Source organism: Cucumis melo, chromosome 11 (genome assembly GCF_025177605.1).
Source record: "Cucumis melo cultivar AY chromosome 11, USDA_Cmelo_AY_1.0, whole genome shotgun sequence".
NCBI classification, from domain to species: domain Eukaryota; kingdom Viridiplantae; phylum Streptophyta; class Magnoliopsida; order Cucurbitales; family Cucurbitaceae; genus Cucumis; species Cucumis melo.
Genome location: NC_066867.1, coordinates 27820445 through 27835932, shown reverse-complemented (window position 1 = coordinate 27835932; position 15488 = coordinate 27820445). Strand labels below are relative to the sequence as shown.

The window sequence follows — 15488 nt, the reverse complement described above, 5'->3', positions numbered from 1 at the left end:
GTTCTTATCAAAAGAATTAATTTCGAATTCTGCTTCTCACTCCTACTATTTAATATTTAATAAAGTTACTACAATGCTATCGTGAATAAAAAATATGTGCATTATCTACTAGCAGTGGTTTAGGCCTCCAACTTTCATGTTATTATAATCCACACTGAGTAAGAGTAAAACTATATGAAAAGTCATATCTATTATTTTGTAACCATGCTAAACTAGTATGCACATTTATTATTATAGATTAGTTTAACTCATACTAAATTACTTCAAACATCGACTATTATAATATAAGCTAAAATAGTTCCCGTCTCATAATCCAAACGATAAGAACGTAACTTCACCGGATAATTTCTCCTTACGTACCTGTGCAGAAGAGAAAAGAAAAAGAAGAAGAAGAGAAAAGAAAAAGACATGAACATGTGAGGACGGTTTTGATTTCTAGGTTTAAGAGGTACATTGGATAATGTATACACAAATATGAAACAAAGTCCTAGTCAGATCAGCCCATTCCCTAAAAGCATACTATACACAATACATTCAATCAAAATTATTTCATACAAACGTCAAACTTGGGGACTATGGCCATGCTATGTCCTTGTGAAAAACTGTTCACAGCCGAACAACCAAAAAAAAAAATCAATTTGCCACGCATCATTATGTAAAGGCAACATCTTTTTGGTTATTCAGTCAAAAATAAGGCAAAAGAAAGCAAAGAAAGTCATTTAAAAGTTAGTGATGGCTTATTATAATTTAATGGGTTATCTTACTCAATTAATAGAGTAAAATTAAAAAAGGAGATATTTTTATTGGTGGGTAATGGTAAAGATTGGAAATTTTCGATCAAGGTTAATGCAGTCACTTTCCTTTGTCCTTCCTCAAAAGAGTGGACCTAGAGAGAGAGAGAGAGAGAGAGAGAGAGAGAGAGAGAGAAGAAGAAGAAGAAGAAGAAGGAATTAAGAATTAGCAGCGTCAATATTTTTTTGTTCCTTTGCAGTGGCAGTGGCAGTGGCAGTGCAGCCTATATATTTAACCACACCATACACCCCTTCTTTCTTCACCAACTTCATACCTCACCACAAAATCAAAAACACTGACTCTGAGGCACACTCTCTTCTTTAATGGAGATGGAGAATCAACCCAAATCACCCATTTTCAAGAGGATTTGTGTTTTCTGTGGTAGCAGCCCTGGCAAGAAAACTAGTTATAAAGATGCTGCCATTGAACTTGGAAAAGAACTTGTAATTTCTCTCTTTCCTCTGTTTTCCCCCCAACTCTGTTTTTGTTATGCTCATCTCTTCTCTTATTCATTTGGGATTCTGGGTTATTGATTGAAAAGGGGTTTGGATTTTGGACTGATTTTCACTTTTTTTTTTTTTGGTTGGTGGTTTAGGTTTCGAGAGATATTGATCTGGTTTATGGAGGAGGTAGTGTTGGATTAATGGGATTAGTATCTCAAGCTGTTCATAATGGTGGTCGTCATGTTGTTGGGTTAGCTTCTTCTTTTTTCCTTTTTTCCCTTTTTGAGAAAGTTCATGCTAATGACTAAACTCTTCTTTGTTTTTGGGTTTTATTTGCAGAGTTATCCCTAAGACCTTGATGCCAAGAGAGGTATGGTACTGTTATATCAAGTTTATCGTTCGCATTTTTCTTAACTATTGAATTCTTTTTTGGAACAAATGACCAAACAAATAAGTTGGAAATGGAGAGAGAGCCCCAACATTATCTGATATATTTTTGGTATTCTCAAATAGAAAGTGTTTTTGTTTCCTCTTCTTGTGGCTACCTTCTCTAAGATAATATGAACACCAATTTATTTTTCTACAAACCCATAAGACAACTAGAGAAGCTCTTTTTTGCCCTTTTTTCTTTCTTACGTGAAAACCCACTTGAACTGTCTTGAAAAAGAAAGAGTGTGGAATGAAGAAATGGGTTATAATGATTTTATTACCCCTTTATCCATTTAGCTAGAGAGATTTGTTCTTCCACACACATGCATATCTCTGATTTTGGACTCTTTGTTCGATGGAACTAACACAAAAAATAGGGATTCAAATGAGAATTGAGGCAGTGAGGTAATTTTGCAGATAACTGGAGAGACAGTGGGAGAAGTGAAGGCAGTAGCAGATATGCATCAAAGGAAGGCTGAGATGGCCAGGAGATCCGATGCCTTTATCGCTTTACCTGGTTTGTTTACTCACAAGTCTTATCTGCTATTCAAAGAAAAAAGAAGAATTCATTCTTCTTTCTTTTTATTATCTTCAATCACTGTGAATAATTTGTCTGTTTGCTGCTCCATGTCTCTTGTTCCTCCTCATTTTAGCCCTACCAAACCTTAATGTTAACCATAAACAAAAGTTGTGGTAGGACAATTTTTGGGGCCCAAGCTTTAGAGGAGGCACTTAGCTTAGGCAAAATAGACTTAGACTTAGACTTAGCCCAACATTTAAATGTGTAGCTGCTCTAAAACTGGGCCCTGCCCTTTTTGGTCTTGTTCTAAGTACCATCATCTTCCCCTTTATACTTGCCATTTAAATTGATGCATACCTCCCTACCTTCCCTTTTTAACACAACCTATTAATATTCTTTGAATAATGTTAAAAACATCATAAATTGTAATGAAAATCAACAAATAAAGATAAAGATGAAAAAGCATAAACGATAGAAAAGAAAACAATAACAAAAATTACACGGTTCTTTTAACTGTCAATATTAGTTTAGCTTAATTGACATAATGTTCGCATTATCAACCTTAAAGTCAAAATTTCAATTTCCTTAACCAATGATTTAATACTATATCCTTTTTAAAATTAGATTACAAATCATATGAACTTCTAGGGTTAGAAAGTTCATATGGTGCAACTCTCGTACTCATTTAAAGTGCTAACTATTAGATTCAAGACATTTCAATATAGTCAAATACTCAACTTCAAATTATGATTACATGTGCACTAGTGGGTTGAAGTTGAATAAAAAAACAATATATTTTGAGGATTCAAGTAAACATCTAATATAAATATAGTTTTCAAACCTTTTAACTATTTGAGCTATTCGGATGTAGTAAACTAAGAAGATAGTTTTGTTATATTGGGATTAAAGATAATGAGGAGTGGAAGGTAGTTTTGTGAGATGTGATTATGAACAATCTCTGACACAGGAAATTGGGGTGCAGCCTTTTTTTCCCTGAGAAGTCTGAGGAATGGCTGCCAAATTGGCAGTCTATTTGTATAGCTTATATAATTCAATGGTACAATCCTTAGCTCTAGAGAAAGAAAAGAAGGTAGAAATTAAAGCAGATGGTCCTAAGTCCCCTGTTTTTCCCAATTCTTCCCTACATTTATTACAGCCCTCTTCTTTCTTTGTCATTATCTTCCATTGGGCCTAATATCTAAGCCCATTAGCATCCAAGGCCTCAATATCTGAAGCCCAATTAAGTAAACAAATTCAAATTCATCCTCATGCTTTATTATTCCTATTGAAGGTGGCTATGGAACTTTAGAAGAACTGCTTGAAGTTATCACCTGGGCTCAACTGGGAATTCACGACAAACCAGTAAGCAAACATGTTCATGTTCATTGAAATTTTGATTAAGCAAGGTTAACTATGAATCGTTTTTTTTTTTTATTATTAAGATGAAATGGGTTTGTTTGTTTGTTTTTCAGGTAGGATTGTTGAATGTGGATGGATATTACAATTCCTTGCTGTCTTTCATTGATCAAGCTGTGGAAGAAGGTTTTATTAGTCCAAGTGCTCGTCATATTATTGTATCAGCACCTAATGCAAAGGAATTAGTGAAGAAAATGGAGGTAAAATCTCTACAAAGAAAAAGAAAAAGTTGAACTTTTTGAACGTGCAATGAAGACTCAAATCTAAATATAAAGTTTGAATATTGATTTAGGAGTATGTTCCAAGACATGAAAGAGTTGCTTCAAAGCATAGCTGGGAGATTGAACAATTAGGGTACCCTCCAAAATGTGACATCTCAAGATGAAATGAAATTTCAATACGACTTGACAGAGGGAAGCAAAGATGAAGACACACTACTCTTTTGGTAAAATGGAAGCCACTAATTTTATTTAGAACACCAACGAATTTGCTGAAGTTGGCTTTTTTTTTTTTATAATTATTATTCTGCTATTGTAAACTACAAAAAAGAAAAGGGAAAAAAAAAAAAAAAAAAAAAAAGAAAAGAAAAGGAGAAGAAGAAAAAAAAAAAACTGACATAAAAAGTATTGAAGAGTCTATGTAGTTTGGTATTGGAACTTGGCTTCCTAATTAGTTGTCTTTTAAGTTTTTTGTTTCTCAAAAGATAAGGGTGGTAAAATGGACGATTAGTTAGCTTATATCAAATCAATGTATCTAATGTTATTAACATTTTGAGTTTAAATTATCTATGTATATTTGTTAACCTTCTTTTTCTATCTCTAATTTACTGATGTGATTTTCAATTAACAAAATAAAATACATTTCTAATTATGGTTAAACAATTAGACATGTTAGCATAATGGTAGAAAAAGGAGATATAAAGTCTCAATAAATAGTTAAGAGGTTATCGAGTTTTCTTGATCCTTAAATATTGTTGGGTGATTAAATTATGAAGTATGGTTGATGAGGAAGGAAAAATAATTATTTAAGAGAGAAATTTTATAAAAAAGAATTGTATGTACTTTTAGGGACAACAAAATTCTTTGGCTCCATTATTGTTTTCTTAATGCATTTATACATTATAATGACAACAACTTTTACTTTCTTTCCTTGTTTCTTTTTTTAAATGAAGTATTAAAATTAATATGCATATTTTTTAGTTCTTTGGTATTTATTATATTAGAAAAGTACTTGTTTCAATTTTTTTTATTTTAAAAAAAAAGACAGTTAAATGTTTAATTAAAGGCTATGTGTTTTTTTTTTTTAATTTTATTTTCTTTTATATTTAATAAGTGTTTGAAATACTCTTTAAATATTTAATTTTATATTTAATAAATTCATTAATTTTAAATATTTTTAAAAACTAATTTTTGTTTTTTTAGTTCTAACCAGATACTCCAAATTAGGATTAACATAAACATACTGTTGATTGTGTGTAAACAAACACAAATTTATCAATCTCAAATTTCACTAAATTTGGATAAATTAACAAACCATAACAATTAAAATTTTCTATAATGGTAAAAAAAATCAATTTTATAATCAAAGTGTTTGTTAGAAAGAAAAAAGAAAGAACAGATTTAAGGCATCTCAATTTCCCTAAAATAAATTGGATGTTTTTAAAAAACAAAAAACAAAAAACAAATATATGTACAGCTAAAATGTCCAAATTTGAAACAAATATTTTTCATAAACGAAGGCCACGCGGCATGCAGGTAAGCGGGAGCCATCAAAGAAACGCTTCATAGCGTTACGATCTCTCGATTGAAATTTCAAAAACCATACCAAAATTTCTTACTCTAATCAAAACCAATCTAACACTAAAAACCTGTTTAATCCTCACTAATCCCCCTTCAGATTCTTTCTCCGATTTACATTTCCGGTAACGTTTCAATCTTAAGCTGTCTATTGTATGTTTTTTCCCTTAATTTCTACTGTTTTTTTTTGTGTGTGTTAAATTCCTTTCTCCGATTTGGTTTCTTGTGGCATTTACGTTGCAGTTGTTAATGGCGACGGATTTTTTTTTTTTTTTAGATCAGTTGTTGTTTTGTTCATTTTTTGGATTCGAATGTTTGAGGTTTCTTGAGTTAATGCGAATTTTTCCGACTTTATTGAACATTGATGCATTGTGATCTTTAAGTTTCTTTCCCTGTTCATTTCGGTTAGTATATGTGTTTGTTCATATTTGTACTGCTGAACTGCTTGATTTTCGTATGAATCTCTCTTCTTCTGAATTGCTAGGTGAACTTCGTAAGAATAAGAACGACTGCGAAGTTTATTTTATTACTGTGTGGATGAATCTTGCTGACGGAAATTTTTTGAAGCTCCACTGTTTTTTTTGTTTAAACTTACAGGGATTCGACTTTATGTGGATTGGAGTTTCAAAAGTCGCTCAAAGAATTGATTAAGTTGGTTATACAACTTGAGATTTCATTACAACTATGGGAAGCGCCCACCGGTATGCATATGCTAGTTGTTTGCTTTTATTTGTGTCCTTGTCATTGTTAATTTTGATTGGTTTTTCATACCCTGCTGATTTATGTGGTCTATTGCCTTTCATATTCTTTTCACAGTGGAGGAACTAGGAAAGCAAATGACGGTGCAAGGATTATATTGACAACGTTAGTGGGAGTGGTCTTTGGATTTTTTCTGGGTGCTTCATTTCCTACAGTGTCTCTAACTAAGGTATGTTTTGCTTGATCATAATGTTACTTGCAGCACCCGATGCCTACACCCATTTGATACATTTCATAATTTACAGATTAACTTACCTCCAAGCCTTATATCATCTATTGATGTAGCCACGGATGTGCAAAAACCCCCTAGAACCAGGATAACTGAGACTCATAGTCATGGATCACCTAAAACTCCTAAGGTATCGTTGTTGATTTCTATTGTAGGAAGTAAACTAACATTTCATGCTGACATTTTTTTCCTTCTATTTATTGATATATTGGTGCAAAAGTTCAACATTTAAATACGATTGTCACTGTTCATACTAAATTGCTTATCTTGGAACGTACTTTTCATTTCATTTGTCGATGAAGTATCCTTGCTTTTCTTTCAAAAATAATAATAAACTACTAATTTCTCACAGCTCCTCTCTCTCTCTTTTTTAATTTTTAATAATCTATCAGATATATGTGCCAACAAATCCTCGTGGTGCAGAGTCATTACCTCCTGGAATTGTTGCTTCGGGATCCGATTTTTATTTACGTCGATTATGGGGTGAACCCAGTGAGGTATATATGATAATGATGTATATATACATTGAATCCTAATCAAATTATCTCTGTTCTGGGGATCTTGTGTTAATTATTTTGAGAACGATTTTGGAATAAGTTTTAAATATTTTGTTGTTCCCCCTTTTTTTTAAAGTTGCAGTATCCTCTCTTGAAGCAAATTAGAGTTCTAATTTCTTTTTAAACAGTGTCAATTGCTAACTTGTGTAATTTTTCGATTACCATTTCATGAAGTCTATCAATAATATATTCTCTATAAACTGATGTGTCTTTCAAGGGATGTGTGTGTGTGTGAGGAGAGGGGATTCTTGGGTGCATAGGAATCCACATTTTGTACAATAATCTTTTTCTGCATCTTATTTAGAAGAGCCTGAGTTATGGGTGTTTTTACTGCATGTGGAAGGGATTTAAGCCTATTACTGAGATCCCTTAATCGTGCAGGATCTAAATAAAAAACCCAAGTACTTGGTTACATTCACTGTGGGATTTGATCAGAGAGAGAATATTGATGCAGCAGTGAAAAAGGTCATATTTATGGATTATTGTTCATATTATTCTTACTACTTGCGATGTTGTTGAGGCTCATGCTTGCTCGTATTGTATCAGTTCTCTGATGACTTTACAATTTTGCTTTTTCACTATGACGGTCGGACTACTGAGTGGGATCAGTATGAGTGGTCAAAGAATGCAATTCATATCAGTGTCAAGAAGCAAACAAAATGGTAGGTGTATTGATATTTTGTATGGTTTGTGTTATTTCATCCCGTGTAATATCTGTTGCAATTGGACCTGATCATATATTGTATTTAAAAAGTATATTTAAATCTTACAAAAGGTTGAGAGATTGATTTTTTTTGTATTCTTAGTTCCTTTTTTTGCACCCAGGTGGTACGCAAAAAGGTTCTTGCACCCTGATGTTGTAGCTGCATATGAATATATTTTTATCTGGGATGAAGACCTTGGAGTTCAGCATTTCAATGCAGAGAAGTAAGCATGTTTTTCTTTTATCCTTCACGTGATGCTTGGTTCAATGATCCGATGTGATTTGTAATAGCAATCGCATATTGATCGAACAATCAGGTATATTGAGTTAGTGAAAAAACATGGTTTGGAAATTTCCCAACCTGGACTTGAGCCTAACAATGGACTGACATGGCAAATGACAAAGAGGAGAGGTGACAGAGAGGTTCATAAGTAAGTCCCTTTTCTTCTTTTGGCTGGTAATTTAGGTTCTCACCTTTCATGTTTACGTTGGATTCTGACATGTACATTTCCGATGCTGAAATAGGGATACAGAAGAGAAACCAGGCTGGTGTAGCGACCCTCGGTTGCCTCCTTGTGCTGCGTAATTTTTCTCTTTCACAATTATGGTTCTCCCTTAGTTGGATATATTAACACCAGATCACCTTTTAATTATTTTTGAATTTAGTCCTCTGGAAGCTTTTCTACCCATTGGAATCTCTTTTTTATGAAGACTTGTGAGATAGAGTTTAGAACTACTTACTGGTGGCAATCTAGTCATATTGTATCTTCACAAGATTAGATCACTGGTTTTATATGTCACAGGTTTGTAGAAATCATGGCTCCTGTATTTTCTCGTGAAGCTTGGCGATGTGTGTGGCATTTGATTCAGGTATACTGTTACTACATGATATGATAGGGTTTCAATATAAACTTGCAATATGTGCGCCTTCAAGTATTTCTTATTTTTATTCATATCCTATCTATGTATTTATTTACTTGTAGAATGATTTGGTACATGGATGGGGGTTGGACTTTGCTCTCAGAAGATGTGTAGAGGTCAGTAGTTCTTTTATATGGTTTCTCACACCTCTCTGTACCTGAAAATCAGCTGTCGACTTAAACTTCACCTTTTAATCACCTCAAATATGCATAACCTAAATTGAAGTGTATGACGTATAAAATTGGAAATTTTGAAGTAATATCAGAGTTCAATCCTGAAAAGTTGCAATCCATAAGTCTTCCATGGAAATGCTCTGTTGACAAGTACAAAAATGAAAGGAGGTCACATCTTTTATATATCTTCTCAATGACATCAACTTTTTTCTTTTTATGGATTTATGCAGCCAGCGCATGAGAAAATTGGCGTAGTTGATTCACAATGGATTGTTCATCAAGTAATTCCTTCTCTTGGTAGTCAGGTGAGATGTATTTGCAAGTTATTTATTGTGAATGAATTCCCCACCCTGTTCCATCTCATTTCTCTGATTCAACATCAGACCAAGCCGTGTGCATGCTGAAGCAGTCAGTCAGTCAGTCATCCATCACCGATATTACATCTGTGTTATTGTCTATATTTCTTTCTTTCTTTCTTTTTTTTCTTCACTCTTTAAATTAGGTATCTTTTTTATCTAATTTGTTAAATGTGGCATTTTGTACTTAATTATCTATACTTTCAGGGAAAATCCGAGGACGGGAAGGCTCCATGGGAAGGGGTAAATATCAATGATATTTTCGTCTTTTCAATTCCAAATAAGCTCATTGTTTCTTTTAACCCTAATATATTGTTGGTTTTAAAACCAACTAAAGTTGTCTTATGTTCCTCATTTTAACCCTGAAGGTGAGAGCAAGGTGCAGAACTGAATGGGCTGAGTTTCAATCTCGCCTCGCAAATGCTGACAAAGCATATCTGGCTCAGATTAGTAAGGTGAAGGTGAAAAGTTTATTGAAGAGAGGAGGCTTGTGAAGTTGTCTCAGTTGTTATTATGTAAATGTCCTCTTCTAACCTTGAGGACTTCTTTGATGGTGTCCTTGAGCGAGATAATACATTTTATTGTAGGATTTTTTTTTTCATTTTGTTTACTGATAGAAATAATTCATATTAAAAGGTAATACACAGCAACAGTCCTTTTACCAGTTTCACTCTATGTAGTGTCTATGTTGTTCTGACGGGGGCAATATAACAGAATTAGTTTCTAGAAGTTGAACAAAGTACTATGAACACGATACGTAGCAACATCGTATTGAGAACCATTCATATATTCGTAGTTTTTGATAATTTTGATACTTTGTCCATTTATGTTGGTATGGAAGTTGGTTTGAAATGGGCGTTTTCGTTTCATTTTGGCTAAAATGTCAAGAATCCTGATGAGATTCTAATGTAGACTTGCAATCTACCACCGGGGATGATGATTGAAGTTAGTCATCATCCAACTTTAGACCCACAATTTTCAATGGTCAAAATTCACAAGATGCAAGTAGGTCATTCCATTGGTAACATTAGGAGTATGTGAAAGTTGATGAAATTTGAAGTTAATAGGTTGGCGTTAAAGTAATACCTTTTGGAGTGTAGAGTAGATGATATTCTTTGATAAATGTGTAAAAAAGAGAAGAGGAAGTTCATCAACAAATTTGCAAAGTTTTTGTTAGAATAAGAAAATTCAATTCTACGACTAAATTATAGATTTGGTTCCTATGGTTTGACAGAAAGTTTAGAATTTATAATTAAAGTTTAGTTCATGTAGTTTGATAATTACTCGTTACTACATTAGTGTAACGTTGAAAACAAAAATAGTTTAAGTTATGAAAAAAAAAAGTTTACGGTTAGGGATTATAGTATTGAAAGGAAATGTATTAGTAATAATTTGTTAATTACTATTTAACTTTGTTGTTGAAAAAGGAATAGATTGAGAAGGAAAAGAAAAAAACAGAGACAAAATGTCAAGATTAATAAAGAGAAAGATGATAAGTTATTTTCTTGGAAAGAGTTAGCTAAGGTGTCAAATGAAATAAAAAAAATGTGTGTGGGATTCCATAATTGAGGTTAAACCAAAACAAGAGAACCATTCCTTAGAGGCTCAACAAATGCTATTGTATGGTATTGTATGTATGGTGGGTGATATTAGAAAAAATTAGGTTTGGAGTAAAATCCAAGGTTCTTCACCTAACAATAATGCAATTTTCAGAAACCCAAAACTCCTTTTGCTTGCATTTCTAGACACCTCTCTTTCTCTCTCTCTCCTCACAACTGAATGTTCACTTCACCATCCTTCCTTGTTTGCCAAGACTCTATTTTAACCATCTTCTTCAAACATTTCTCACAGTTTTTACCTATTAAAATTACCCACGTTCCTACTATGCACTTCCATTTTGACTCAAACACCCTCAAAACGTTACCTAAACCAAATAATTATAATGTTACGGAATACATGTACGATTGACCAATTATACTACATGACATATCAAAATCATTCTTCAGTAAGTAAATTATATTTGTTAACTAAGTTGTTGTTAGCAAGGACCCTTCGTTGGCTTGACCTCCATCCTGCTTTCTTATTCTTAGTCTCACGTTTTGAGTCAACTTGGGTGAAAGATTTTCACACCAATGGGGTGTCGAGTCTAACAAACTTTAATACCTTAGTTGGTATAGGAAGTGTATAGTTCAAGTAAGCACACGAAAGGAAGATCAAAACTTTATTTTCGGGATTACTTATTATTTCCCTTTGGCATCATTGAATGTGATTATTTATCGCGCTCTCCTCTTGACAGCCAACCGTGGTTACCTGATGTTAGGATTGTTAACAATGCTCGGGTTGCAGGACACCGTTATTTTACAACCTAAGGCTCCGGACCTTCTAAGATGTGTGTTTCTTCATGCTACCTCTTAGGTTTTGTTGGGCATGAACCTGCTTGTAGATGATGGGTCTTGCCTGAGGCAACCATCAACAGTTATAATCCTAAGATAGTGAGATGTACTGTAGTTAAAAAAATGGGAGTGTGGTAAGTGTAAAGTCAAATGTTCCTGAGGTGAGGGATTTGTTAGTCATTTCCTTTCATATCAGAATAAAACGTTAGCATCCCAACGGTAATTTGAAAAATGGAGGTCTTTGCTTGAAGTGGGAGTCAAATCATATGATGATAAAGAGGGCCTTCTCCAAACCAAAAAGCACCAAAATTATTTTAATTTATTGGAATCTTCATTCTTAAAATCCAAATACACTCTTTCTTTAAGCGGTAGGCACCAACTTTTGATACCCCCACCAAAAATATAAGCCTCCACATTCCTACATTCTCCTTCAAGCTTTCAATCTTTCTGTAAGAATCAAAAACTTTGCAGCCATTAACACTTGTTGGATGAAGCTATAGCAGCTCTGAATTCTTGATTGCTTGTTTGTTTCAATCATTTTGATCAGAAAATGGGAGAAATCTCAGGCTTTCAATTGGGTGTCATTGGAGCACTATTCTTATCAGTGGCATCTTCTGTCTCCATTGTCATCTGCAACAAGGCACTCATGAGTAACCTCGGCTTCCCTTTCGGTGCGTATTCTTTCTCTTTTAACATTATTATCAATCAAGCCGCTTATGCGTGTAGTGTGGTTTCTATGTTTGAACTGTATTATCATAAACTATCACAAGAAACTAGAGAATGCAATACCTTTTATAGAAAAGAATATGAATCCGACCTATTCATGTTATCTTCTTAAAGTGGTTTTAATCCCTCTAGTAGATGAGTTTCAAGAGTAATTGTTTCTTGGGATAGAACATATTGCTTTTTCTATGGAAACTAACACCTCGTCCACAAGGATCAATGAACTCTACCAGTTAAGCAACACTTCAATGAAATTTTAAAATAGAAGAAAAATCTTATAAGAACAAAGTGTACATAAACCAGTTAAGTTGAAGAAGAGACATATTTATGTTTATAGACTAATATATATTCTTTAAATTGGTTAATAGTTGAAAAGATGCATCCATTGTGAAAGAATGCTACTCATGGAATTGAAAGGATGCAATTCCCAACAAAGAGACACGTACTATTTATTCTAATATGAACTCTTGTAATGTCATTTATTTTCTACCCGAATGAAAGTTTCTTAGTTCATCTGGTGAGGAGGAGGAATCGAGTGTTTATATCTTAACTGGTTGAATTGTGTTACACACAAAAGAATCCAAGAAATAGGTGTTAAGAAAATAAATATATGATTAAATTCACTTTCTTTGTGGCAGCAACTACTCTGACTAGTTGGCATCTGATGGTCACGTATTGCACTCTTCATGTGGCTCATCGCTTAAACTTGTTTGAATCCAAACCAATTGACACAAAGACGGTTGTGCTTTTTGGGATGCTCAATGGCATCTCCATTGGATTTCTTAACTTGAGCTTGGGATTCAATTCTGTTGGATTCTACCAGGTTGAGTTTAATTAATTATGATTCTTTCTTTGGGTTCTTCTTTTCTTCCCTACCAAACTGATATACTATGTTTTTATTTCATTTTGGTTTAACTTTGTGTGGTTCCTTGTTTGTTTTTCTCTGCAGATGACAAAACTTGCAATTATTCCATTCACTGTTATGTTAGAGACTATTTTCCTTAAAAAACAATTCAGGTACTAGCTTTTTCTCCTTTGTCTAATCACAAAGAAGAATTTAATTTCTCACTTAGATTTTTTCTTGTTGTAGTTCCAAGATTAGGCTCTCTCTCTTCCTCTTGCTAGTTGGAGTTGGTATTGCTTCTATCACTGATCTTCAGCTCAATTTTTTGGGAACTGTTCTTTCTCTCTTGGCTATCATAACAACCTGTGTTGGCCAAATTGTATCCTTCTCCTCCTACCATTTTCCATTTATGTCTTTATAAACTTTCACTTCATGATTGATACAGAGAAATTTTGCAGTGTTTAAGATGTGAAGTTAAGTTCTGGAGTTTAGAGTTAATATGTGAACTAGTATGTGTTTATAGCGTAAAGTTATTTAGTTTGGAGTTAGGAAATGTTAGAGGGAGTGAGAAAGAGGGGAAGATCATATCTCTTGATAAATTTGGAAACTTCAATAATGAATCCAGTTGAAGTTAATGGAATTGAGTTATTTAATATCAACTTATGAAGTTGTGACTCGGTGGGCAAAAGACACCTCCTTTATGTTTTGTTTTTCTTAACTTGGTGTTTAATACAGCTAACAAACACTATTCAGAAAAGGCTGAGTGTATCTTCAACGCAGCTACTGTATCAGTCTGCTCCATTTCAAGCAGCCATTCTGTTTGTGTCTGGCCCTTTCTTAGACCAATGTCTAACCAAGAAAAATGTGTTTGCTTACAAGTATTCTCCTGTGGTTTTGGTATGCTATTGTCCATTGGATTCATTATACTCTTGTCGTTAGTATCTTCTTTTGACTTATTAAAATGAGTGTATTCTTGGACTTGCAGGCTTTTATCATCCTTTCATGTCTGATATCTGTATCAGTCAACTTTAGCACATTTTTGGTGATTGGAAAGACATCACCGGTGACATACCAGGTGCTCGGCCACCTCAAGACATGCCTTGTTCTTGGCTTTGGCTATACTCTTCTCCATGATCCTTTCACTGAGAGAAACCTCATTGGAATCCTAATAGCCATTGGTGGGATGGGTTTGTATTCATATTTTTGTACCCAAGAGACTAAAAAGAAGCAGGGTGACCTCTCTTTAGGATCTCAGGTACCTCCTACTTCTTGAGTTCATCGAAAGATGCATCTATATCTATCTTTATGCAGCCTGCTTTAATCACACACAAGAATGTATTGTTTTTCGAGAAAAAAAGAAAATACTCAACTCTCAGGAAAATAAGGTCTTCCAAAATATTATCTAAATGAATTGGGTATGGTTTTGTTTCAGATAAAAGACAAGGAAACAGCAGCTCTTCTAGCAGGAGTTCTTCAAGATAAAGAAAATCATGAAGTGAAGAAATCAAACAAGGATTCTCTGGTTTAATTAACTAAATGAGATATGGAAGGAGAAGATATATAGATTTTCAGGAAAATGTTTTTGTATTTTTCTTTCCTTTTTCTCATAGAAGGTGGTACTTCTTAAATTCTTTGAATAAACACCCCATTTTGGTACTACTTTTCAAATTGAAGTACTCCTCTTTAGGATTTTGTCTGGAGACTATTGAAAGAACCATATTGCAGATTTATGGTCACTGTGCTTTGAAATCACCAACAAGGCTAAAAGAGCCAATGAAAAATCTGCTTAAAAAACAGTGGAGATCCTACCCTAAGAAACCATATAATCTCTCCCATTGGAGAAAGCTGAAGAAAAAGAGATGCGTAGCGCAAAAAGATGAACATATTATAAACATTATTTTGTTGTTCATTGTGAGGAAATAGTAATCAATGTTTATTATTGTTGTTTTGTATCTTTATTAAATTCGTAGAGATTCTTCCATTTGTCACAGAATAGAACCGAATAAACATCTCCTCATCATCATAAGCCTACCGCACAAGGCTTTTTTTTTTTTAATGGACAAACTTCTAATGGTTTCCAATTGGCAGCTAAGTTGAAGGAAGAAAATGGAACATTTTGTTTTCAACAGTAGCAAGTTGCTGAAATTAAGTTATAAATTGTTAGTTGCCCCTGTTCCTCGCTTTTCTGGACAAACAAGAAGACACGGAATAACCAAACCAACCACTTCTTCATCTCCTCGTCACAAACGAGAGGAAAAGACATCTTGAATGAATGTCAAAACCATAATAGCATCACCAAATTTACTTGTGTTTATAGCTTAGGTTTTAAGTCGAGTTGGTTGGTGTTACCTTGTATACCATAATAGGTGTGGATGTGCTGCCTACAGTCAATGCTTTGTTGCTTTACCAAATGACCTATTAATCATCCTATTCT

At 33.7% G+C, this 15488-nt stretch overlaps 3 protein-coding genes across 4 annotated transcripts; all 3 read left to right on the top strand.

Moving 5' to 3' along the window:
• Positions 1-888: 888 nt before the first annotated feature.
• LOC103501957 (cytokinin riboside 5'-monophosphate phosphoribohydrolase LOG1) lies at positions 889-4407 on the top strand. Its single transcript, XM_008465733.3, has 7 exons — positions 889-1235; positions 1388-1485; positions 1575-1605; positions 2082-2181; positions 3476-3546; positions 3657-3800; positions 3893-4407. Exons 1-7 carry the CDS (start codon positions 1116-1118, stop codon positions 3983-3985), a joined length of 657 nt encoding a protein of 218 aa, XP_008463955.1. The 5' UTR covers positions 889-1115; the 3' UTR covers positions 3986-4407.
• An 843-nt stretch (positions 4408-5250) lies between these two features.
• On the top strand, positions 5251-9900 carry LOC103501955 (uncharacterized). The gene is made up of 15 exons (XM_008465732.3): positions 5251-5521; positions 5994-6097; positions 6213-6324; positions 6401-6514; positions 6777-6881; positions 7323-7406; positions 7488-7603; positions 7767-7868; positions 7962-8075; positions 8170-8226; positions 8448-8514; positions 8628-8681; positions 8969-9043; positions 9302-9337; positions 9463-9900. The coding sequence occupies exons 2-15, from the start codon at positions 6081-6083 to the stop codon at positions 9586-9588; spliced, it is 1179 nt and encodes a 392-aa protein (XP_008463954.1). The 5' UTR covers positions 5251-5521; positions 5994-6080; the 3' UTR covers positions 9589-9900.
• A 1894-nt stretch (positions 9901-11794) lies between these two features.
• Positions 11795-14713, top strand: LOC103501954 (UDP-xylose transporter 1). 2 transcript variants are annotated; one of them, XM_051091731.1, is made up of 8 exons: positions 11795-11936; positions 12035-12158; positions 12849-13033; positions 13160-13227; positions 13301-13433; positions 13790-13951; positions 14040-14309; positions 14487-14713. In XM_051091731.1, the coding sequence occupies exons 2-8, from the start codon at positions 12038-12040 to the stop codon at positions 14580-14582; spliced, it is 1035 nt and encodes a 344-aa protein (XP_050947688.1). In that variant the 5' UTR covers positions 11795-11936; positions 12035-12037; the 3' UTR covers positions 14583-14713. The 2 variants fall into 2 exon arrangements, with proteins under 2 accessions (XP_050947688.1, XP_008463953.1); XM_008465731.3 differs by having other exon boundaries at positions 11797-12158.
• The last annotated feature ends 775 nt before the right edge of the window (positions 14714-15488 follow it).